The 27258-nt window shown below is 42.8% G+C and overlaps 1 protein-coding gene across 4 annotated transcripts in view; it reads right to left on the minus strand.

Annotated features, from left to right (window-relative positions):
* Positions 1–27258, minus strand: part of LOC126272507 (uncharacterized) — a 561656-nt gene that overhangs the window by 26315 nt on the left and 508083 nt on the right. For all 4 annotated transcript variants that reach the window (XM_049975404.1, XM_049975401.1, XM_049975403.1 and 1 more), the window contains 2 exons: positions 23965–24228; positions 7133–7322 (listed from right to left, as the gene is read on the minus strand). In XM_049975404.1, coding sequence (XP_049831361.1) covers positions 7133–7322; positions 23965–24228 — 454 coding nt within the window. The remainder of the gene's footprint in view (positions 1–7132; positions 7323–23964; positions 24229–27258) is intronic.

Below are 27258 nucleotides of genomic sequence, written 5' to 3' on the forward strand. Positions count from 1 at the left end.
AAATGTAAGAACATGCAAGGCCATACTGACCTTACGGTTTATCTTAGAAGATAGACTGAAGAAAGTTTAACTTACAGTTATATCATTTGTGGATTTAGAGAAAGCTTTTCACACTGCTAACTGGAATATACTATTTGAAATTCTGGAGGTAGAAGACGTAAATTACAGAGAGAGAATAGTGATCTTCAACTTGTACAGAAATCAGACTTCAGTTATAAGAGTCAAAGAGATAAAAGGGCAACAGCACTACAGAAGATATTCAAATCAATGTTGTAGCCTATCCGTAATGTTATTAAATCTATACACTTAGTGAGCAGTTAAGGGAACCAAAGAGAAAAGTGGATGCTTTTTCTCAGTGATGTTCTATTTCTGTCAAGGACAACAGAGGACATGAAAAAGCAGTTGAACAGAATAACTACTGTCTTGAAAATAGTTTGTAAGATGAATATTAACAAAACTAAAACAAGGGTAACAGAATGTAATAAATTTAAAACATGCAATGCAGAGGTAATTAGATTAGGAAATGACACAATGCAAGTAGATGATGAGTTTTGCTATTTGGACAGCAAATTAACTGGTGATGGCTAAAGTAGAGACGAATGACGACAGGAAGAAAAGTATTTCTGCAAAAGAGAAATTTGTCAAGTCTTTTCTGAATATACACTCCTGGAAATTGAAATAAGAACACCGTGAATTCATTGTCCCAGGAAGGGGAAACATTATTGACACATTCCTGGGGTCAGATACATCACATGATCACACTGACAGAACCACAGCACATAGACACAGGCAACAGAGCATGCACAATGTCGGCACTAGTACAGTGTATATCCACCTTTCGCAGCAATGCAGGCTGCTATTCTCCCATGGAGACAATCGTACAGATGCTAGATGTAGTCCTGTGGAACGGCTTGCCATGCCATTTCCACCTGGCACCTCAGTTGGACCAGCGTTCGTGCTGGATGTGCAGACCGCGTGAGACGACACTTCATCCAGTCCCAAACATGCTAAATGGGGGACAGATCCGGAGATCTTGCTGGCCAGGGTAGTTGACTTACACCTTCTAGAGCACGTTGGGTGGCACGGGATACATGCGGACGTGCATTGTCCTGATGGAACAGCAAGTTCCCTTGCCGGTCTAGGAATGGTAGAACGATGGGTTCGATGACGGTTTGGATGTACTGTGCACTATTCAGTGTCCCCTCGACGATCACCAGAGGTGTATGGCCAGTGTAGGAGATTGCTCCCCACACCATGATGCCGGGTGTTGGCCCTGTGTGCCTTGGTCGTATGCAGTCCTGATTGTGGCGCTCACCTGCACGGTGCCAAACATGCATACGACCATCATTGGCACCAAGGCAGAAGCGACCCTCATCACTGAAGACGACACGTCTCCATTCGTCCCTCCATTCACGCCTGTCGCGACACCACTGGAGGCGGGCTGCACGATGTTGGGGCGTGAGCGGAAGACGGCCTAACGGTGTGTGGGACCGCAGCCCAGCTTCATGGAGACTGTTGCGAATGGTCCTCGCCGATACCCCAGGAGGAACAGTGTCCCTAATTTGCTGGGAAGTGGCGGTGCGGTCCCCTACGGCACTGCGTAGGATCCAACGGTCTTGGCGTGCATCCGTGCGTCGCTGCAGTCCCGTCCCAGGTCGACGGGCATGTGCACCTTCCGCCGACCACTGGCGGCAACATCGATGTACTGTGGAGACCTCATGCCCCACGTGTTGAGCAATTCGGCGGTACGTCCACCCGGCCTCCCGCATGCCCACTATACGCCCTCGCTCGAAGTCCGTCAACTGCACATACGGTTCACGTCCACGCTGTCGTGGCATGCTACCAGTGTTAAAGACCGCGATGGAGCTCCTTATGCCATGGCAAACTGGCTGAGACTGACGGCGGCGGTGCACAAATGCTGCGCTGCTAGCGCCATTTGATGGTCAACACTGCGGTTCCTGGTGTGTCCGCTGTGCTGTGCGTGTGATCATTGCTTGTACAGCCCTCTCGCAGTGTCCGGAGCAAGTATGGTGGATCTGACACACTGGTGTCAATGTGTTCTTTTTTCCATTTCCAGGAGTGTATTTGTAAGTGCTGGAGCCTTGGATGACAAGATAATAATAAGCTTTCAAAATATGATGCTGTAGAAGGATTTTGAAAAGTATCTAGGTAGACTGAATAACTAATGAGGTGTAGTCAACCTAATTCTCTGCTCCACAAACCACCTTACAGTGTATGGTGGAGGTTACTTTGTGTCCAATTATCACTGTCCCTTCTCCTGTCCCACCTGCAAATGGTTTGCAGGAAGAACAGTTGCTGGAAAGTCTCCATCTACATCTACATCAACATAAATACTCCGTAATCCACCATAAGGTGCATGGCGGAGGGTACTTTGTTCCACAACTAGCATCTTCTGTCCCTGTTCCACTCCCAAACAAAACGAGGGAAAAATGACTGCCTATATGCCTCTGTACGAGCCCTAATCTCTCTTATCTTATCTTTGTGGTCTTTCCACGAAATATAAGTTGGCGGCAGTAAAATTGTACTGCAGTCAGTCTCAAATGATGGTTCTCTAAATTTCCTCACAAGCGATTCACGAAAAAAATGCCTCCTTTCCTCCAGAGACTCCCACCCGAGTTCCTGAAGCATTTCCGTAACACCCACGTGATGATCAAACCTATCAGTAACAAATCTAGCAGCCCACCTCTTAATTGCTTCTATGTCCTCCCTCATCCAACCTGACGGGGATCCCAAACACTTGAGCAGGACTCAAGAATAGGTTGTATTAGGGTTTTATAAGTGGTCTCCTTTACAGATGAACCACATTTTCCCAAAATTCTAGCAATGAACCAAAGACAACTATACGCCCTCCCCACAACTGCCATTACATGCTTGTCCCACTTCATTTCACTCTGCAATGTTACGCCCAAATATTTAATAGACGTGACTGTGTCAAGCACTACACTACTAATGGAGTATTCAAACATTATGGGATTCTTTTTTACTATTCATCTGCATTAATTTACATTTATCTATATTTAGAGTTAGCTGCCATTCTTTACACCAATCACAAATTCTGTCCAAGTCATCTTGTACCCTCCTACAGTCACTCAATGACGACACCTTGCCGTACACCACAGCATCATCAGCAAACAGCTGCACATTGCTATCCACCCTATCCAAAAGGTCATTTATGTAGATGGAAAACAACAGCAGACATACCACACTTCCCTGGGGCACTTCAGATGATACCCTCACCTCTGATCAACACTCACCATTGAGGACATCTGAGCTCAGACCTCTCTAATTTTACCTTCACAGTCTTTTTGCAAAACATACTCAGGAGGGAGCAATATAATGGTCGATTCTTCTACGAATGTACACTCTGTGAACTTTAAAGCATATCATGATTCAAAACATCTCTCTTATTGCCACCAGAGTTTGCTGAGCATCTCTGTGATGTTTCAGTACTTGCCAAATTAACCTGTAACAACATGTGCTGCTTTTCTTTGGTTCTTCTCTATTTTTTCTATCAATCCTGCCTGATGGGGATCCCAGACTGATGAGCAATATTCAAGTATTGGTCAGATGAGGGTTTTGTAAGCTACCTCATTCATGGGTGGGCTACTTTTCCTGAGTATTCTTTCAATGAATTCAGCCTGGCATCTGCCTTACCCACAATAAATTTTATGTGGTCATTCTACTTTAAATCATTCGATACACATACTCCTGCTTATTTTATGGTTGTAAATGCTACCAGTAATGCTTCTGCAATCATGTAATTATATAATAACAGTCTTTCTGCCTATTTATGCACAAGAAATAACATTTGCTTATGTTAAGAGTCAACTGTGAATACTTGCACCAAGTGTCTATGCTCTGTAGGTCTTCCTGTACTTCATTACAATTTTCTAGTGTTGCAATTTCTCTTTATACAACATCATCATCCACAAAATACATCATGGAACTTTTGAGGTTATCCCCTGGGTCATTTATGTACCAAGTGTCCCTTCTAAGAATCTTCAGGTGCCTTTTCTTCTATGTTTTGGCTGATATTTGCAATTTTGATTTTGCAATGAGCAGCCGAAGTCAGCCCAAAAAGTACCACACGTCATGTCTTTCATCTGTCAACAGAATGTGTCGAACTGTTTCCTTTTACAAACAAAATTATTTTTAAAGTGGAATGTTACATGCCCATTCAATAGAGCAGTCCCAAATTAGTTTAGTGTGATATTTGATTTAGGTATCAATATGTATTAAGAGAGATACTAAAACATGAAGAACAACCAGCACTCCAACAGCAACAGAGCAGCACTGCAGTCAGTATAGGCCAGGATAGTGCTGTCACGGATTAAGTATTGGTTATTCTTTGTGTTTTACTATGCCTGTTAATATATATTATAAAATAAACATTGCAGTAAACTAATTTTGAACCAATCTATTGAATGGGTGTGCACAATTCCACTTCAAAAATAATTCTGTTTGTAACAGGAAACAAATTGATACCCTCTGTTGACATTGGGTGTTATGTGAAAGACATGATAAGCAGTATTTGTTTAAGGTGATTCCAGCTACACACTAAAAAAATAAAATTTCAAACATCTGATAAAAGCCCATGGAAAAAGGACCTGACAATATTTCTTTTATGTCCACAAATTTCTCTCCAAGGTTTGCACAGCAGTGTATATACTGATATGTATCGTCTGAGTTTGCTGCCTTTCCTGTTGTGAACTAGAATATAATAACAGAGCTTGTTTTTGTTCTAAGGTGCATCTATAAGATGTTGTGTAGGATTATGTTTCAGTCAGTCAGTATGTAAAAGGTAGTTGTCAGCAACTCTAAGTCTCTAGCTGGTATCATTCAGTCCTGGTTTACTTGTTGCCAGTAAAAAGTCCACATCAAGGTATACTTACTTTCTGTGTATCAAATGTCATGTTTACATCATATATTTATGAATCAGTATGTGAGAGAATGTATATGTCCATCATATTCATGTGTGGCAAGGGAAAGGCAACCACTCACCTATACTGATCAATGCATTTTGTTTTGGAGCACAAAAACAACTAAGGCCATACAGGCTCAGAAATCAACAAATAAAGCATTGTGACACATAACATAAAATGGCATTCACACTATCTTTTGAGCACTAGATCTTTTTCCAGCAATAGTATAACTATCCACACAGACAACCACAAAGTCACCCAAATGTACACTCCCAAAGGCACCCGTAGGAGTGTGTGTTTGGGTGTCCATGTGGTTGTGTGTGTGATTACATGTATTATTGCTGGAAAAAGAGCTATTACTCAATAGCTAGTGTGAATGCTACTTTCTATTACATGTTACTGAACTCCATGCACCAATCAGCTTTCCCTTACTTTACATACTGCTCCATCCAGGAATGTCCACTATTGTTATTCATATTCATATGTCTCTGATTTAATGTGCTACTAATGAATTGTGAGACTGTGTTAATAGATGTAGTTTACTGATCTAGTTTAAGCACTCAGACTTCTGGTTGTTAAAAAGCTCATCATCGCACAAGTAAATTTGTGTTTCCATAAATGTGAAGGGATTGAAAATCATGTGTTGAAGTATAGTGTGTGTTCCTTAATGTACACCAATCCAACCCATTAATAGCAGCAGCATGATCTGGTAAGTTACGAGGTTTTCTGCATTCAAATTAACAAAAACTGGAGATACACACAAATTATTACAGTTTTTGTCTGCAAATTATCTGATTATCTAGGTTGTATGAAAGAAACCCTCTTGCTAGCAACATACAAGTGATACAGATCTTTATAGATTAGTCTATATTCTTCTAGCACATAGATAATTTAATAATTTACCTTTGATACTTATCAAGATGGTCATGTAATGCTAATCAAGCAGAAGAAGATAAATGTAACTAATTAGTATAATTGATAAATAAATTGCTTCTTTTTTTAATAGTGATTTTTATGTTAATTTCATTAGGTTTGTTTATAGCCTGAATAAGTGCAAATAGAAAACAGCAGTTTTCTGGCTGTTAAAGCAGTCTACAGAGTAAGATCCTGGGTGCTACTTCTTCATACCAGTGAATATATTGTGGTTCTTGTAGTTTCCTTGGCGTAACAAGTATTCCATTAGGTTTCAATACGGCAGCTGGATGATGTCAACATCTTGCCATGATAAAGGGCTGTTCAAACAACACACCAGTTTTGAATCCTGTATTATATTTTTGTTTGTCGGTTGATCATCTTGTTGTGTATAATTTTAGTTTCTGTAAGCATTCTGATTGTTGCTCCCGTCAAAATTTCTCACATTTCTTCATTTTGTATCTAACCATCGAGCAGTTTACTATCGCACAATGTGTGCTAATAAATGAAAATATTTTATGAGAATGAAGAAATTTAATGCAGTGACTGTGAGATATCTTCATGCAGTTCTTGATTACAATGTAGCATTGAATGAATCAACAGTTTGGATAATTATTATAATGTTCAATGCAACAGGTTCAGCAGTGAACATTAAGGCTTCTGAGCAGCCTTGTTCTGACCAATCTGTGCAAAATATTGTCGTGATTTGTGAGTGTGGAGTTTATTGGTGTCCTGAAGAACATTACATAAGAATGATTGGGTGGAGAAATGAGTGCACACACTTTCACTCCTTGTTTCTCTTTGGGCTGATTGTCTGAAATAATGCTGAAAGGAGCAACATATATTTCATCTGTAAAACAAGCTTTGAAAATGTCACATATAGTCAGTAAATGAACACTTAGCAGACTCTACAGTGCTGATATCCAGTCAATTGTGTCTGGTGCTGGTGTTGCAAGTCCTCTCTCTGAATCACATTTCAAAGAAGAATATACAATTTCTTTTCATGCAAATTCTTCAAGTTAAATTTTTCAATGAAATATGATACAAATTTTTATATTAGCAAATTCCAAGCAAAGAGTGCACAAAACTCTTATGCAAAGTTGGTATGTGAAAACATTCTTCCTCACATTATGTTATTATATTAATGGAAAAATGGAACTAAGTTTTTAAACAAAGCAATCTTACTTATCATTTTAAAGTTTATGAATATTTTGTATTTTTTTTTAGGCTGACGTTATTGAGCATTGTTCAGTATCACTGAAATACTTGTTATTTACCTCTCACCACTCCACTTTGTTTGACATCTTTTTGGTGCATTTCCAAAGCTTCTTCATAGAGAGGGAAGTTAGGCTGGACTCCATAGAAAGCTGCAAATATCTGCCGCCACTTGCACGCTGGCAAGCTTGCTGAGGTATCATGACCATAGCCATTGTCTGAGACATTTTGGTTTTTGGATACAATTAATTCCTGCAAAGAGAAGCTGTTATTAATATAAGGTATTCTTTCCTGGCATGGAGGATATAAATACACACACCAAAAAAAGTTTTGCATCGCCCCAGTTCCCAGAACTCCAGAAGATAGATGTTGACTGTGGATATTGTATCACAGACATCGTTCAGAAAAGTCACTAAACCCACCCAAAGATGTAAATAACCATGCATGAGTAGCACCTATTTGACAGAGGGGTTCCGACAGATGAGCACAGTTGATAACTGTAACAGTCTGACTGATTAAAACAGCTATAGGTTATTTCAATGGAACAAGGTGCTTCTTTTCAAAAAATATCCCAGAGCTTATGGCACAAGGGCTAAATAATCTAAAATATAAAAAGGTTAGCAGTAAAATTGTTTTCAAAGTAATTTGGATGGTGTTTTAAAATCTCTGGCTTGGCTGAGGTACTGCTGTTTGCTGCTGGAGGTGAATATATGGCCAGACACTGTGAATAAATAACCAGGTATCCAGCTTTTGTTTGGTTATAAATCAACAGGCCTTAGAGAAACAGATATAAAAATCATTTATGATATGAGTATCATCCATTATTTTTATCACACAGAGGACAAATAAAAAATAAAGGCTGATAATCATATGTAGTGAAACATACAGTTGCTGTGCTACTGTGGATTTTATTTATATTATCAAGCAGTTTCTGTCCAATACATTTCAATGAATTTATGGGAACACTGAGAGCTTTGAGAGGTCAAAACCTCTCTGACATCCGACACAAAGGATCTTTGGAAGAGACTGGCAGTATGTTCTTGGCATTCTAACTGTGTGGAAGGTCTGTAAATTTGCTCTATTTACTAAATAATTCATGTATTACCATGCTGTATATCTACTACACCATAGTACCCTTCTTCAACACTGGTGACCCTGTATTTCCCTCTGAATATACAGCACATTCAATCAGATAACAATGCGACAATGTGACTGACACATTCTACTGCAACCACCACACCCATGCTGGATTACATCAGCAATGTGTGTGTGGTGCATGAAGAACAGTCATTTTTGTGCTAATTATGTAGTGAAAACTGAGTGTTGTTAATCTCCTCAGTGATCACATGGAGAGCAAACAACTACCATGACTCTTTTAGCCCTAACATCATATATAGAAAACAGATTCCAGAACAGTATGAAGTCAAGTGTAGCTTTTGTTGATCTGTCATCGGCATACGACACTGTGTGGCTCCAGGGTCTTATGCTTAAGTTCAAGAGACACTTACCTAGTTCAAAACTGGCAAACTTAATGAACAACATGCTGAGGAACCGGTCTTTCAAAGTGAGCATCGGCCACAACACCAGCAGATCGTATAAAATAAAAAATGGCCTTCCTCAAGGATCTATGTTGGCTCCAACAATTTTTAATTTGTATATTAGAGACTTGAGAAATATAGTCAGCAGGAAATTTTGCTATGCCGATGATTTGGCACTAGTTGTACAAACTTAAACACTTGGGGGGGGGGGGGGGGGGGGGTGAACGTACTCTCACACGATCTGGAGTCCTTGAATCCCTATTAAAAAAATGGCGACTCTGCCCTAATACAACCAAGGCGAAGGTGTGTGTGCTTTCCACTTGAACAATAAAATGGCCCACCAGAAACTGAATGTGAACTTCTGTGAACAAAGAGTCAAACACAACTTCAACCCCAAATACCTTGGCATAACACTAGACCAGTCCCTGACTTACAAAAAACATCTAGAAAACGTAAGCCAAAAGCTAAAGAGTCGCAACAACATCCTGAGAAAATTGGCTGGCTCAACTTGGGGAGCTCAAGCATCCACCTTACACACTGCCGCAATAGCCTTGGTATATCCTGTTGCCGAATATTGCTCTGCTGTCTGGCAACGAGTGTATGAGGATAATAATGGGTATGATTAAATCCACCCCAGTCCCTTCGGTGCATTCTCTAAACAATATCCCACCACCACAATTGAGAAGGCAAGAAGCAGCAGCAAGAGAGTGGTCAAAAATTCATGACTCAGATTACCCACAGAATCTACCAATCCATGATGTTTTGAACGGAATACCATCGACCTGCTTGAAGGCACAGAAGCCTATATGGGTTAATACACAAGAACATCAACCTGACATCAAGGAGTAATGGCGGCACTTTTGCAATGATTCCGGAATTTATAAACAATGTACCCAAGATCCTACTCTGGAATTACCGGGCTTTGACCTGAAGAGATGTACCTGGACTAAATTAAACCGTATCAGAACGAGTCATGGAAGATGCAATGCATATAAGTACAAGCAGGGACTATGCGACTCACCAGCCTGTGACTGTGGAGCACCAGAACAGAACGTCCGCCATATTATTGAGGAATGCCCCTTAAGAAGATACGCTGGACCTGTCTCTGAGGTTACATACGTGAAACCTTCTGCTTTGGATTGGCTGTGCAATCTAGATATTGAGCTTTCAATATATGAATGAGTTTCTAGTCAGGCTTGCCAAGCCTTTAACGTGTAGTTATTTTGTCTTGAGTGTTTGTACTTTATCCTTTTGTGCTATTGCTTGTTTTTTTACACATGTTCTATTTACACATTGTTTTGTTTTATACGTTTCGTTTACATATTGTTGTACTTATATAAAATATTGTCACTGTATTGCAATACGCAAAATAAAATAAAATAGATAACTATGACTCCTAACAATGGTCCACTTAGCTAATGTCAAGATGAATGCACTGATAGACAGTGGTTTGAATCAGTTTAATACACAGCATGCATCACACTTAAATCTCGTGCCTTCCATGTCCTCCATTCTGCATACTGGATATGAGCACCTGCACTCTGTATCAACAATGTGTTGAATGAACAATAGAACAATAGGCAGCTATCTTACCATGTGCAGCATGCTTATTTCAGAGTGCCCTCTATAACATTCACTTGGACAATGTGACAAATCAGCATACCATCCAGTGCAGTTCATATACCTGTATCTTACCACCCACGTCTACTGCACTGTGCTTGAATTACAAACCATCGCATCCCATTAGCAGCCAACTGTTTGCGTATAATGGACCACCAACAGCCACATTACACTATGCAACAATTCCTCTGCAGCTGAAACCCAACGCCTTAGTACCCTACTTTCACTAATTAAATCCAGCCACCTGTCATAGATGTGTTGCAAGGAGTTGTCCCCATCTATCTTGAGGCATATACTCACACTGTGCACTTGTGCGAGTACAGCAGCCTACATCCAAAATGGTCCACAGGCAGCACGAACGGATTGTTATGCTGTCTGCAAGTTGTGATGCCTCTAACTAACGGTAAAATTAATTACACTGAAATGCACTTAACAACAAATATTTATCACAAGTAGTGTAATGAAACTTTAGATTTCTTAGTGATGTATAAAGATTCCATGAACTACAGTGTAAAGGAAAAGCGCCATGTTATCTCTCTCTCTTATTGCTTGTCGTTCTGAACTTCCTGCTTAGCTCTTATCGTCTTACACTCATGGCTCTGTATGCCGTTTGATATATAGGGGCTTGCTGCTGTTTATGTAAGCTGAATTACCATTAAATAATAACTGTCAGTGTTGAGTTTTAAATATTTATTTTTTCTTTGGACAGAAATCTTTTTTTCTCCTTGTCATTTATGTAAATGTGGCCAATGCTTTGTACGGGTGGAAGCTCATGTGGTATTTTAATTTAATTCCAGAAGTAGTTTAAAATTAGATTTCTTTTATTTCTTGCATTCTGTTGTACCCAATTTGCATTTTAAAGTTATTTACGAAGTTTCATTTTCAATTAACACAGCATGGTTAGCTTTGATTGTTGAAAAATTATCTTTATGTAAAACCACACTAGCAGAAGCTTGCATTAACTCTGGGTAATGTTTCAGAATTAAAAGAATTTTCAATTTATTTCGAATCAGCAATAATGATATTTAATACCCATACCAGAGATAATTTTTAGCAGCACTAAAATACACTGAAGAGCCAAAGAAACTGGCGCACCTACCTAATATAATGTAGAGCCCTCGCAAGCAGGCAGAAATGCCACAACACGTCGTAGAATGGGCTCTACTGATTCTGAAGTAGTGCTGGAGGGAACTGACACCATGAATCCTGCAGTGTTGTCCATAAATCCGTAAGAGTAGGTGGGGGTGAAGATCTCTTCTGAACAGCACATTGCAATGCATCTCAGATGTGCTCAATAATGTTCATGTCAGGGGAGGTTTATGCCAGCAGAAATATTTAAATTCAAAAGAGTGTTTCTGGAGCCACTCTGTAGCAACACTGGATGTGTGGGGTGTTGCATTGTCCTGCTACAATTGCTCAAGTCCGTTGGAGAACACAATGGACATGAATGGATACACGTGATCAGACAGGATGCTTACATACATATCACCTGTCAGAGTTGTATCTAGATGTATCAGGGGTCCCACTCCAACTGCAAATGCCAACAACACCGCAGAGCCTCCACCAGCTTGAACAGTCCCCTGCTGACATGCAGGGTTTATTGATTCATGAGGTTCCCCCCATACGCGTACACATCTACCTGCTTGATACAATTTGAAACGAGACTCGTCCAACCAGGCAACATGTTTCCAGTCATCAACAGTACAATGTGGGTGTTGTCAGGCCCTGGGTGAGGCGTAAAGCTTTGTGTCATGCAGTAATCAAGAGTACACGAATAGGCCTTCTTGATTTCCCAATAATTGTTTAGAGATATATTTTATCTATTTCCTGTAATAAAAGCACTCAAGTCACAAGGAAACACTGGTACCGGTAGGGTCTAGTGAAATTGTCGACTGTGCCATGGCTGTTTCGGATTGTAGAGTATTATATATGTAATAACTAAACAATTTTGTAATTTTTGTATATTTTCTTTTTCATGCACGCCTAAAACCACTCTGGAGGACAAACGGAAAGCAGTACTTTAGTTGACGATTGATGAGTTTTCTGGAACTGACTGCTGTGGCTGAACACCTGAAGGATCATTTGGAAAATATTTCGAGTAGATTTCCCCACCATGTTATAGTTGTGGGTGGAGATTTTAATTTGCCGGATATAGACTAGGAGACTCAAACGTTCATAACGGGTGGCAGGGACAAAGAATACAGTGAAATTTTTTTAAGTGCTTTATCTGAAAACTACCTTGAGCATTTAGACAGAGAACCGACTCGTGGCGATAACATATTAGACCTTCTGGTGACAAACAGACCCGAACTATTTGAAACAGTTAACGCAGAACAGGGAATCAGCGATCATAAAGAGGTTGCTGCATCGATTATTTCAGCCGTAAATAGAAATATTAAAAAAGGTAGGAAGATTGTTCTGTTTAGAAAAGTGATAATAAGCAGATTACAGAGTACATGACGGCTCAACACAAAAGTTTTGTCTCAAGTACAGATAGTGTTGAGGATCAGTGGACAAAGTTCAAAACCATCGTACAATATGCGTTAGATGATTATGTGCCAAGCAAGATTGTAAGAGATGAAAAAGAGCCACCGTGGTACAACAACCGAGTTAGAAAACTGCTGCGGAAGCAAAGGGAACTTCACAGCAAACATAAACATAGCCAAAGCCTTGCAAACAAACAAAAATTACGCGAAGCGAAATGTAGTGTGAGGAGGGCTATGCGAGAGGCGTTCAATGAATTTGAAAGTAAAGTTGTATCTACTGACTTGGCAGAAAATCCTAAGAAATTTTGGTCTTAAGTCAAAGCGGTAGGTGGATCAAAACAAAATGTCCAGACACTCTGTGGCCAAAATGGTACTGAAACAGAGGATGACAGACTAAAGGCCGAAATAATAAATGTCCTTTTCCAAAGCTCTTTCACAGAGGAAGACTGCACTGTAGTCCCTTCTCTAGATTGTCGCACAGATGACAAAATGGTAGATATCGAAATAGACGACAGAGGGATAGAGAAACAATTAAAATCGCTCAAAAGAGGAAAGGCCGCTGGACCTGATGGGATACCAGTTCGATTTTACACAGAGTACGCGAAGGAACTTGCCCCCCTTCTTGCAGTGGTATACCGTAGGTCTCTAGAAGAGCGTAGCGTTCCAAAGGATTGGAAAAGGGCACAGGTCATCCCCGTTTTCAAGAAGGGACGTCGAACAGATGTGCAGAACTATAGACCTATATCTCTAACGTCGATCAGTTGTAGAATTTTGGAACACGTATCATGTTCGAGAATAATGACTTTTCTGGAGACTAGAGATCTACTCTGTAGGAATCAGCATGGGTTTCGAAAAAGACGGTCGTGTGAAACCCAGCTCGCGCTATTCGTCCAGGAGACTCAGAGGGCCATAGACACGGGTTCACAGGTAGATGCCACGTTTCTTGACTTGCGCAAGGCGTTCGATACAGTTCCCCACAGACGTTTAATGAACAAAGTAAGAGCATACGGACTATCAGACCAATTGTGTGATTGGATTGAAGAGTTCTTGGATAACAGAACGCAGCATGTCATTCTCAATGGAGAGAAGTCTTCCGAAGTAAGAGTGATTTCAGGTGTGCCGCAGGGGAGTGTCATAGGACCGTTGCTATTCACAATATACATAAATGGCCTTGTGGATGACATCGGAAGTATATTGAGGCTTTCTGCAGATGATGCTGTGGTGTATCGAGAGGTTGTAACAATGGAAAATTGTACTGAAATGCAGGAGGATGTGCAGTGAATTGACGCATGGTGCAGGGAATGGCAATTCAATCTCAATGTAGAATAGTGTAATGTGCTGCGAATACACAGAAAGATAGATCCCTTATCATTTAGCTACAAAATAGCAGGTCAGCAACTGGAAGCAGTTAATTCCATAAATTATCTGGGAGTACGCATTAGGAGTGATTTAAAATGGAATGATCATATAAAGTTGATCGTCGGTAAAGCAGATGCCAGACTGAGATTCATTGGAAGAATCCTAAGGAAATGCAATCCGAAAACAACGGAAGTAGGTTACAGAACGCTTGTTCGCCCACTGCTTGAATACTGCTCAGCAGTGTGGGATCCTTACCAGATAGGGTTGATAGAAGAGATAGAGAGGATCCAACGGAGAGCAGCGCGCTTCGTTACAGGATCATTTAGTAATCGCGAAAGCGTTACCGAGATGATAGATAAACTCCAGTGGAAGACTCTGCAGGAGAGACGCTCAGTAGCTCGGTACGGGCTTTTGTTAAAGTTTCGAGAACGTACCTTCACCGAAGAGTCAAGCAGTATATTGCTCCCTCCTACGTATATCTCGCGAAGAGACCATGAGGATAAAATCAGAGAGATTAGAGCCCACACAGAAGCATACCGGCAATCCTTCTTTCCACGAACAATACGAGACTGGAAAAGAAGGGAGAACCGATAGAGGTACTCAGGGTACTCTCCGCCACACACCGTCTGGTGGCTTGCAAAGTATGGATGTAGATGTAGATGCTTGGCTCGTAAAAGATAAGGGAATCGATCTTGGAATATCATATTTCAGTGCACCATATTTCAGAAAGTGAAAATATATGATCCTAAGTTCACATTAATAGTGGACAAAAGTTTTGAAAAATTGGTTAATACTTTCTGAAATACGACGCTTGAACAAGATGGTGAACGGTTACAGCAATTTGGATCACGAACATGGCAACTAAAGCACACCAATTTCTCGTGCTAAAAGACATTTTCGTGAGGTGAAATTTGATAAAATATCAATGTAAAATAATTGTGTGTGAAGTTTCGGGATAATTATGCAGTGATTACAGGCTATGGGAAAGTTTGGCAAACACGTGAATATGTCTTTATCTGATGAAAGTGATGACGATTGAGCTGTAGACAAAGCAATTCACGAGAATTTAGAACACGATATTTCCGTTCGAGAAAGTGTTCGTAGCGTAATTAATCAACCTGAAACCGAAATGTGCGCTCAGAATAAGGCATTAAGTCCCCCTGTTGTAGGCCCCTTTGAAAGATTATTTCCTAGGATTCAGGGGCATGTGAGTAAGTACGCGACCCAGCAATTTGAACGAATTGATAAAACTTTGAAAACAAATTGATAGTAGTTTGAAAACATTTTCTGAAAAGCAGATAGAATAGGCCAATGTACATTTTGAGCAGAATAGCGGGCAACGCAGATCGCATTACACTCAATAAATATTCTGAACAATTTAAATCCCAGCTTGATGAGCTAAGACAACAATTTGGTCAATTAGCTCCTAGTATAGAAAACATACATTTCTAGACACTTGTTCATTAGGCTTTATTTGTCCTAATCTCTCCATGACTCATCTCTCTCAGTTTGTTCCAATTGTTCACAATCACACTGCAAAATTATGACATCAATGTATTATAAACTGTCTGTGCGAGACTAAATTAAATCAGTTAAATACACTGATGATTCAAAACTTAGCGACCGTTCCTCATTGTGAAACTGGATGTGGGCGTTTGATCGGCAAGGAAAGCAGAGCAAAGACGAACAGGGAGACATTCTAGCAATGATAGGGGCCACAAGTGGAGAAATCTACTGACATAGGACAGATTGTTATGGCCCAGTGCCTAGTAATGAGCATCTTGGAAATGGTGAAGCTGGTCAGCTGTCCGTGTGCCAATGTCACGTGCAACTTTGGAAAGTGGTTGACATCTTTGGAAAGTGGTTGATTGATGGGGAAACTGGGAATATGCGACAAGATGTTGGACGTCCATGCCTCACTGCAAGACATGGAGGATGGAGTCTTGCCACTCTGTAAAAGCACAATAGGCAGATCTGATGACAGAGAACAATGATGGTGCAGGCACAAGCGTTTTGGAACAAGTCATTCACTGCCCATTGTTGAATATGGAACTCAGCAGCAGATCAATCAATGTGCTCCCGTGTTGACCCAATGACATCACTAATTACAACTGCAGTAGACTCGGTACCATCAAGAGTAGACTCATCATCAATTGAAGCTTCTACACCTAAATCTACATTTATACTCCGCAAGCCACCAAACGGTGTGTGGCGGAGGGCACTTTACGTGCCACTGTCATTATCTTCCTTTCCTGTTCCAGTCGCGTATGGTTCGCGGGAAGAACGACTGCCGGAAAGCGTCCGTGAACGCTCGAATCTCTCTAATTTTACATTCGTGATCTCCTCGGGAGGTATAAGTAGGGGGAAGCAATATATTCGGTACCTCACCCAGAAACGCACCCTCTCGAAACCTGGACAGAAAGCTACACCGCGATGCAGAGCGCCTCTCTTGTAGAGTCTGCCACTTGAGTTTGCTAAATATCTCCGTAACGCTATCACGCTTACCACTTAACCCTGTGACGAAACGCGCCGCTCTTCTACATCTACATGACTACTCTGCAATTCACATTCAAGTGCTTGGCAGAGGGTTCATCGAACCACAATCATACTATCTCTCTACTATTCCACTCCCTAACAGCGCGCGGGAAAAACGAACACTTAAACCTTTCTGTTCAAGCTCTGATTTTTCTTATTTTATTTTAATGATCATTCCTACCTATGTAGGTTGGGCTCAACAGAATATTTTCGTATTCGGAAGAGAAAGTTGGTGGCTGAAATTTCGTAAAAAGATCTCGCCGCGACGAAAAACGTCTTTGCTGTAATGACTTCCATCCCAATTCGCGTATCACACCCGCCACACTCTCTCCCCTATTACGTGATAATACAAAACGAGCTGCCCTTTTTTGCACCCTTTCGATGTCCTCCGTCAATCCCGCCTGGTAAGGATCCCACACCGCGCAGCAATATTCTAACAGAGGACGAAAGAGTGTAGTGTAAGCTGTCTCTTTAGTGGACTTGTTGCATCTTCTAAGTGTCCTGCCAATGAAACGAAACCTTTGACTCGCCTTCCCCACAATATTATCTATGTGGTCATTCCAACTGAAGCTGTTCGTAATTTTAACACCCAGGTACTTAGTTGAATTGACAGCCTTGAGAATGGTACTATTTATGGAGTAATCGAATTCCAACGGATTTCTTTTGGAACTCATGTGGATCACCTCACACTTTTCGTTATTTAGCGCCAGCTGCCACCTGCCACACCATACAGCAATCTTTTCTAAATCGCTTTGCAACTGATACTGGTCTTCGGATGATCTTACTAGATGGTAGATTACAGCATCATCTGCGAACAATCTAAGAGAACTGCTCAGATTGTCACCCAGGTCATTTATATAGATCAGTAACAGCAGAGGTCCCAGGACGCTTCCCTGGGGAACACCTGATATCACTTCAGTTTTACTCGATGATTTGCCGGCTATTACTACGAACTGCGACCTTCCTGACAGGAAATCACGAATCCAGTCGCACAACTGAGACGATCCCCATAGGCTCGCAGCTTGATTAGAAGTCGCTTATGAGGAACGGTGTCAAAAGCTTTTCGGAAATCTAGAAATACGGAATCAACTTGAGATCCCCTGTCGTTAGCGGCCATTACTTCGTGCGTTGCACAAGAGCGATGTTTTCTGAAGCCATGCTGATTATGTATCAATAGATCGTTCCCTTCGAGGTGATTCATAATGTTTGAATACAGTATATGCTCCAAAACCCTACTGCAGACCGACGTCAATGATATAGGTCTGTAGTTAGATGGATTACTCCTACTATCCTTCTTAAACACTGGTGCGACCTGCGCAATTTTCCAATCTGTAGGTACAGATCTATCGGTGAGCGAGCGGTTGTGTATGATTGCTAAGTAGGGAGCTATTGTATCAGCGTAAGCTGAAAGAAGGCTAATCGGTATACAATCTGGACCTGAAGACTTGCCCGTATCAAGCGATTTGAGTTGCTTCGCAACCCCTAAGGTATCTACTTCTAAGAAACTCATGCTAGCACATGTTCGTGTTTCTTTTGATCTTCTCTGTCTCGTCTGTCAACCCGACCTGGTACGGATCCCACACTGATGAGAAATACTCAAGTATAAGTCGAACTAGTATTTTGTAAGCCACCTCCTTTGTTGATGGACTACATTTTCTAAGGACTCTCCCAATGAATCTCAACCTGGCACCCGCCTTACCAACAATTAATTTTATATGATCATTCCACTTCAAATCGTTCCGCACGCATACTCCCAGATATTTTACAGGAGTAACTGCTACCAGTGTTTGTTCCGCTATCATATAATCATACAATAAAGGATCCTTCTTTCTATGTATTCGCAATACATTACATTTGTCTATGTTAAGGGTCAGTTGCCACTCCCTGCACCAAGTGCCTATCCGCTGCAGATCTTCCTGCATTTCGCTGCAATTTTCTAATGCTAAAACTTCTCTGTATACTACAGCATCATCCGCGAAAAGCAGCATCGAACTTCCGACACTATCTACTAGGTCATTATATATATATTGTGAAAAGCAGTGGTCCCATAACACTCCCCTGAGGTTACTTTAACGTCTGTAGACGTCTCTCCATTGAGAACAACATGCTGTGTTCTGTTTGCTAGAAACTCTCCAATCCAGCCACACAGCTGGTCTGATATTCCGTAGGCTCTCACTTTGTTTATCAGGCGACAGTGCGGAACTGTATCGAACGCCTTCCGGAAGTCAAGGAAAATTGCATCTACCTGGAAGCCTATATCTAATATTTTCTGGGTCTCATGAACAAATAAAGCGAGTTGGGTCTCACACGATCGCTGTTTCCGGAATCCATGTTGATTCCTACAGAGTAGATTCTGTGTTTCCAGAAATGACATGATACGCGAGCAAAAAGCATGTTCTAAAATTCTACAACAGATCGATGTCAGAGATATAGGTCTATAGTTTTACGCATCTGCTCGACGACCGTTCTTGAAGACTGGGGCTACCTGTGCTCTTTTCCAATCATTTGCAACCTTCCGTTCCTCTAGAGACTTGCGGTACACGGCTGTTAGAAGGAGGGCAAGTTCTTTAGCGTACTTTGTGTAGAATCGAATTGGTATCCTGTCAGGTCCAGTGGACTTTCCTCTGTTGAGTCTTTTCAGTTGCTTTTCTATTCCTTGGACACTTATTTCGATGTCAGCCATTTTTTCGCTTGTGCCAGGATTTAGAGAAGGAGCTGCAGTGCGGTCTTCCTCTGTGAAACAGCTTTGGAAATAGGTGTTTAGTATTTCAGGTTTACGCGTGTCATCCTCTGTTTCAATGTCATCATCATCCCAAAGTGTCTGGATATGCTGTTTCGAGCCACTTACTGATTTAACGTAAGACCAGAACTTCCTAGGATTTTCTGTCAAGTCGGTACACAGAATTTTACTTCCGAATTCACTGAACGCTTCACGCATAGCCCTCCTTACGCTAACTTTGACATCGTTTAGCTTCTGTTTGTCTGAGAGGTTTTGGCTGCGTTTAAACTTGCAGTGAAGCTCTCTTTGCTTTCGCCTAGGTGAATGAATCACGTTTATTGTTACATCAGTTCGATTATTGCGTCCAGATATGCCACCATCCAGGCGAATGGCTGCTGGAGACGTGCACAGTGCCACGAACGCCGGCAATAGCATGTTATGGGGGACGTTGACATGGCCTTGTATGGGACCTGTTGTAGTAGTAGAAGACACCACGAGAGCACAGCTGTGGACTATATAAACAACATTTCAGATCTCCTGCATTCCTTGAGGCTCGACACTTTCCCAACGGCGATGGCACCAGCAGGATAACTATCTGACTAGAATCATGCCACAATGTTTTGAGCAGCATGACAGTGAACTCCTACTGACGCCTTGGCCAACAAACTCGCCTGATCAGTGCCGGATGGGACACATCTAGGATGCTATCTCAGCACCCACAAACCTGTAATTTACTGCGTGACCTGTGCGTAGACATTTCATCACATACCTCCAGAAACCTTGCAAAAACTGGTCGAATTCTTGCCATGCAGAATCTTTGCACTACTCCATTCCAAAGGTGACCAACAGGCAGTTAAGCAGTTGGTCATAGTACCGGGTGATCAAAAAGTCAGTATAAATTTGAAAACTGAATAAATCACGGAATAATGTAGATAGAGAGGTACAAATTGACACACATGCTTGAAAAGACATGGGGTTTTATTAGAACCAAGAAAATACAAACGTTCAAAAAATTTCCGACAGATGGCGCTTCATCTGATCAGAATAGCAATAATTAGCATAACAAAGTGAGACAAAGCAAAGATGATGTTCTATACAGGAAATGCTCAATATGTCCACCATCATTCCTCAACAATAGCTGTACTCGAGGAATAATGTTGTGAACAGCACTGTAAAGCGTGTCCGGAGTTATGGTGAGGCACTGGCGTCGGATGTTGTCTTTCAGCATCCCTAGAGACGTCGGTCGATCACGATACACTTGCGACTTCAGGTAACCCCCAAGCCAATAATCGCACGGACTGAGGTCTGGGGACCTGGGAGGCCAAGCATGACGAAAGTGGCGGCTGAGCACACGATCATCACCAAACGACGCGCGCAGGAGATCTTTCACGTGTATAGCAGTACTTAGTGTTTTTTGTTCTAATGAAACCCCATGTCATTCCAAGCATGTGTGTCAATTTTTACCTCTCTATCTATATTATTCCGTGGTTTTTGATCACCGGGTACACAGACTGAAAAAAATCGCAACACCAAGAAGGACGTAAACGGAAGTTGGGAAGTATGTTTCTACATCTGAAAGATGATGTCTATTCATATTTAGCGCCAGTCGCATCAGAGTGGCGCAAGTAGCGCCACTATGAAGATGCAAGTCAGGTTTTCTTTAAATGCAGTCTGTAACCGTCGTGAGCGTTAGTTGCCTTTGAGACTGGACGTGCTGAGTCGATGTTAGTCAAGAATGACTTTCAGGCGATAAAGACGCCACTATCAACACCTCACTGAATTTGAACGAGGTCGTATAATAGGACTATGCCAAGCTGGTTGTTCCTTCTGTGATACTGCAGAAAGAACTAGCAGGAATGTAGCCACTGTACCTGATGGCTGGCAGCGGTGGTAACGAGAATGTACGGTCGTGAGAACACAGGGCTCCGGTTGGCCACTTGGCACCACCGAGAGGGAGGACTATCGTGTTTAGCGTATGAATCTGGCACATCATACTGCATCTGCTGCAGCAATTTGAGCAGCAGTTGGCATCTCAGTGACACAACGAACTGCTACCACTCGGTTACTTCCAGGACACCTCCTAGCCATATGCTCTGTAGCGTGCATTCCACTTACCCCAAACCACTACCATTTGCGAGAACTCATTGGAGGGCAGGGTGGAGGTCTGTCGTGTTTTCTCATGAAAGTTTTTTCCGCCTCGGGGCCAGTGATGGCCGTGTGTTGGCTAGGAGGAGGCCAGTTGACGGCTTGCAGCCAACGTGTCTGTGTGCTAGACACACTGGTCCTACACCTGGAGTTACGGTCTGGCGTCGATTCTGTATGACAGCAATAGAACTCTCGTTGTTATACTACGCACCTCAACTGCAAAATTGTAGCCGGCCGCGGTGGTCTCGCGGTTCTAGGCGCGCAGTCCGGAACCGTGCGACTGCTACTGACGCAGGTTCGAATCCTGCCTCGGGCATGGATGTGTGTGATGTCCTTCGGTTAGTTAGGTTTAAGTAGTTCTAAGTTCTAGGGGACTGATGATCTCAGAAGTTAAGTTCCATAGTGCTCAGAGCCGTTTGAACCATTTTTTTCCAACGTAGTCTTGGAAAAGGTTTGCTTGTTTGGGTTTAATGCCAAATTCTTGGAGCACTTTAGCTTGTGTTACCCTATCATTAATTATTTTTTGCTGTTACAATTACATTAATACCGTCAGCTGCCGACGGGCGTTGATATATATCAACGGGGACAGGTGAAAATGTGTGCCCCTACCGGGACTCGAACCCAGGATCTCCAGCTGACATTGCAGACGCTCTATCCATCTGAGCCACCGAGAGCACACAGGATACCGCGACTGCAGGGAGTATCTCAAGCACGGCTACTGCGAGACCCACCTTCTCACCTTGTATGTACACAAACTACATTCGTAGTGTCCCACCCCAACACACTCATTACTCGTGGAAGACATTCTTACTAGGTCCAGTAAGAGTTCGGGAAGTGTGTGTGCATCTGCACAGAAGAAGAAGGTCATGGCCGGTATTGCCAGAACTATATACTTACTTGGATATGGTGTCCGAAAGAACAGACACCATACTCATGTAAGTACACTCCTGGAAATGGAAAAAAGAACACATTGACACCGGTGTGTCAGACCCACCATACTTGCTCCGGACACTGCGAGAGGGCTGTACAAGCAATGATCACACGCACGGCACAGCGGACACACCAGGAACCGCGGTGTTGGCCGTCGAATGGCGCTAGCTGCGCAGCATTTGTGTACCGCCGCCGTCAGTGTCAGCCAGTTTGCCGTGGCATACGGAGCTCCATCGCAGTCTTTAACACTGGTAGCATGCCGCGACAGCGTGGACGTGAACCGTATGTGCAGTTGACGGACTTTGAGCGAGGGCGTATAGTGGGCATGCGGGAGGCCGGGTGGACGTACCGCCGAATTGCTCAACACGTGGGGCGTGAGGTCTCCACAGTACATCGATGTTGTCGCCAGTGGTCGGCGGAAAGTGCACGTGCCCGTCGACCTGGGACCGGACCGCAGCGACGCACGGATGCACGCCAAGACCGTAGGATCCTACGCAGTGCCGTAGGGGACCGCACCGACACTTCCCAGCAAATTAGGGACACTATTGCTCCTGGGGTATCGGCGAGGACCATTCGCAACCGTCTCCATGAAGCTGGGCTACGATCCCGCACACCGTTAGGCCGTCTTCCGCTCACGCCCCAACATCGTGCAGCCCGCCTCCAGTGGTGTCGCTACAGGCGTGAATGGAGGGACGAATGGAGACGTGTCGTCTTCAGCGATGAGAGTCGCTTCTGCCTTGGTGCCAATGATGGTCATATGCGTGTTTGGCGCCGTGCAGGTGAGCGCCACAATCAGGACTGCATACGACCGAGGCACACAGGGCCAACACCCGGCATCATGGTGTGGGGAGCGATCTCCTACATTGGCCGTACACCTATGGTGATCGTCGAGGGGACACTGAATAGTGCACGGTACATCCAAACCGTCATCGAACCCATCGTTCTACCATTCCTAGACCGGCAAGGGAACTTGCTGTTCCAATAGGACAATGCACGTCCGCATGTATCCCGTGCCACCCAACGTGCTCTAGAAGGTGTAAGTCAACTACCCTGGCCAGCAAGATCTCCGGATCTGTCCCCCATTGAGCATGTTTGGGACTGGATGAAGCGGTCTCACGCGGTCTGTACGTCCAGCACGAACGCTGGTCCAACTGAGGCGCCAGGTGGAAATGGCATGGCAAGCCTTTCCACAGGACTACATCCAGTATCTCTACGATCGTTTCCATGGGAGAATAGCAGCCTGCATTGCTGCGAAAGGTGGATATTCACTGTACTAGTGCCGACATTGTGCATGCTCTGTTGCCTGTGTCTATGTGCCTGTGGTTCTGTCAGTGTGATCATGTGATGTATCTGACCCCAGTAATGTGTCAATGAAGTTTCCCCTTCCTGGGACAATGAATTCACGGTGTTCTTATTTCAATTTCCAGGAGTGTATATATCTTGGTGTTGCGATTTTTTCCGTCAGACTATTTTGGCACATCGGTGTACATCACAGTAGTGTAAATGACTATTCCGATTTTTTTTGTGTTTACGTTGCTCGAGTGTAGAGACGGCTCACTTGCCTGATACTCCATGAAGCTGGGGCGCCTGAGGCGGCTGCCAATGATCCCGATGATGACTCCGTGACGCTGGAAGCTGCCGACATCCTCTGTCTCAGCACCGCGATTGTTGCGGCAGCCGTCGTTGGTGAAGACGGAGTGCGAGGAAACGGAGAGCAGCGCGGACAGCTTGATCTCGTCGTAGCTGAGGCAGGCGCTCAGCACCAGGGGCGGCCGCTCCTCGTCTGTGCCCACCAGCTCCCAGCCGCCGCTGCCCTTCGTTCCGTCCTGAAAACACCAGCCGCACTCGTGCCGATTAGCAACGCCGGTTTCCCGCTGTTGTGTCGCAATGGCGTTTATACAGGATATATCCGTTAGAGTGTGCAAGAATTTAACAAGACATAGAGGATGCTTCACCGAGCAATTTGAGGTAGGTAACCTGGTGTCGGAGAAGCCAACTTAACCCTTTATTTGGCAAATGGTGAAAATAAAAACAAAAAAAAATTCAGTGCTTATATTTATTTATTACGCTTCAAGAAATACAATTCAGGGTGTTTTAGAAATTTTTGACAAAAATTATGAAAGGTTGCTTACAAGCAACATTGCTAGCAGTAGACCACATTTATATATATTATAGAAAAAAAGTATTTGCCAATAACCTCAAGCAAAAGGTTTCCTGTACGTGAATAATTTAATTTGTAAACACATTTATACATTCCTGCTGTGTAATAGTTCCCTTCTAGATCTTGTTGCAATGGAATTTTCGGAAACAGTTCCTCTTTGGAACGAAGCACAATACTAGATTGCACTTTGAACACCTGACCGTAGAAAGTCCAGGTGGACAATAACGACAACGACCTTTGGGACCGTATACAGGCCAATGCTCCATATTATCATATCGGACATCTTGCGTAACAGTCGGAGCTGTTGGCTTCCTCCTCTTCTTTTGTGCTGTTATATCTATTGAGGGCCTTCCTACTTTCCTTTTCCCTGAAAACATCAAACCATTGGCAATATCTGCCCTGAATGACTTCAGTGAGGCCTTCTTGTCCAGAGATTCTCTTCGAAATACCAGTCTGGCATTTACAACACTCAGATCTAGCATAAATCCAAACAATATCATGTACCAACACCTTCATTGATACTCTGTAGAGTTCTATCAGCATACCAGCAAGATCAACTCCTCCCATATGCTTGTTGTACTGACGTACAATACTGGGACAGTGCATATCAATTCTTCTTTTTTCGTTGCTGTCCCATCATTTTACTGTTGAGAGTGGTTGGACACCAGAAAATGAGCTTGCAAGTGTCAGATTTTATTGTTTTGAATATCCGCCATAAGAATATGTAATATACTGACACATGTCCCAACTATGGGTAATGTTGCTCACAGGCAACATAAAACTTTTATACTATTTACGTAATTCAAAACAATATTAGATTGAAATATTTCTGCTGTAAACTCACCTCTGGGTATTTCTTGAACAAAATCTGCTAAGATTACTGTCAATTTATTGAAATCCACACTTTCAGAACCAAAATAAGACACCCCTGTTGCTCACACGAGGAGATCTCTGTAACATCACTGCACAAACTGCCATCTTGTGTGGAAAACCTTGAACTATTACAACAACTGGCATTCGCAGCGTGTAAAGAAACGTTGCCTGGAGGCAACAATGCCAGTAAAAGGCACTGGGAAGTGTTTGTTGTCCCATAAGGCCAACGTAAATTTGATGTTGCTTGAGAGCAACACTGCCAAATAAAGAGTCAAGGAGATAAGAGGAATAAAATCACATTACTGCGCACTTTTTTATTCAGGTTAGTTACAGTTAACTGTAAATACCATCACTGACACAGTGAACGTACCACTTGTATTGCTCCTTACAAAATGTGCTGAAACTGATGGCCATCAGCCTCAATGCATGCATGACATCGGCGAACAAGACTCTGACACACCCTGACAAATATCGCTGGTGGTTTTCGAATCACATCACAGGCAGCTACAATTCTGGCAACTAATTCCATCTCCGTGTTCACTGGGGTCCCATACACAGGTAACTTTAGATATCCCCATAGGAAATAATCAAGTGGATTCAGGTCAGGTGAACTCGGAAGCCATGGAAAAGGACCTCCCCTTCAAACCCAGTGATCAGGAAATACACCATTGAGATGGTTGCAGATATACGAACTGAAGTGAGGCGGTTCACCATCATGTATCCACATCCTCTAACACAGGGCTTCCCAACCTTTTCAGCTGGCGGACTCCTTCTTCAGTCGAAAATCCATGGCGGACCCCTCGTCAGTCAAGACACAGTAACTTTAAATTTCAGAGCGAAACCCATGGGGACTGAAAACTTCTTAATGCACGGGCCATGTTCCCAATTCGTCTAGAATGCAAGAAACAATATCATTAACACACAGCTATATCAGATTTTCTGCAATGGTATGAGCTTTGCCTGTTTTTGGCACTCGATAACTAACCAAGAAAGAAGCTTTTAATGAATTTTTATTAATTGTTTTTGCATGAGTTTTCATGCAATGCTGAGAAGCAGCTAGTTCAGCACTCTTCCTTTTGAAAAAAATCTATGTCTTTAGCCTGGAAATCCGGGTGAGTACCATCAAAATGCGGTGCAATTTAACTGGAACCATTGAACTGTTTGGAAGGACTCGCGCACAAATTACACACTGAGCATTACCCTTCTTTGTCTCCATAAAGCCAATTTTTAAATAGCTTTCGTTGTACTTACGCTTCTTGGTTATTCCACTTCCACAGGATATTGCAACCAATGGAGTACTTGCTGCGTTTTCACGTAATAAATCCGACTGTGGAGATTCTTCGACGAAGCTCGCTCCGCGCATGCGTGAAAGGTTTCAGCGCATCTAGCGCTATGAGCCGGCGCACAAACGACCCCTGTATTGTTGCGAAACAGTCGATCAGAGAAGCCGCCTTCTCCGGTACTAAACTGTGTATTCGTTCTCACTTATGAACCGCAAAGGCTGCTTGGGAATACGACCTGAAGTAAAAGTACACATGTTTTTCACGCGAAAAAAACAGATTAATGATGAATTTCATTTTCACATTTTTATTCAATAATTTTTCTCATTACTTTACACGATTTGATGAAATGTGGCCGCGGGACCCCCTAGAACGAGCCGGCGGATCCGTAATGGGTCCGCGGATCACAGGTTGGGAAGCCCTGCTCTAACGAATAACCAAGGTTACGTTCTTCAAGTACAGATACCCGTTCAGATGGCCAAGTAGAAGATATGGCCCAATGAGATTGTCGCCTACAATGCCAGCCCAGATATTCACAGCAA

The sequence above is a fragment of the Schistocerca gregaria genome, chromosome 5 (genome assembly GCF_023897955.1).
Source record: "Schistocerca gregaria isolate iqSchGreg1 chromosome 5, iqSchGreg1.2, whole genome shotgun sequence".
NCBI classification, from domain to species: domain Eukaryota; kingdom Metazoa; phylum Arthropoda; class Insecta; order Orthoptera; family Acrididae; genus Schistocerca; species Schistocerca gregaria.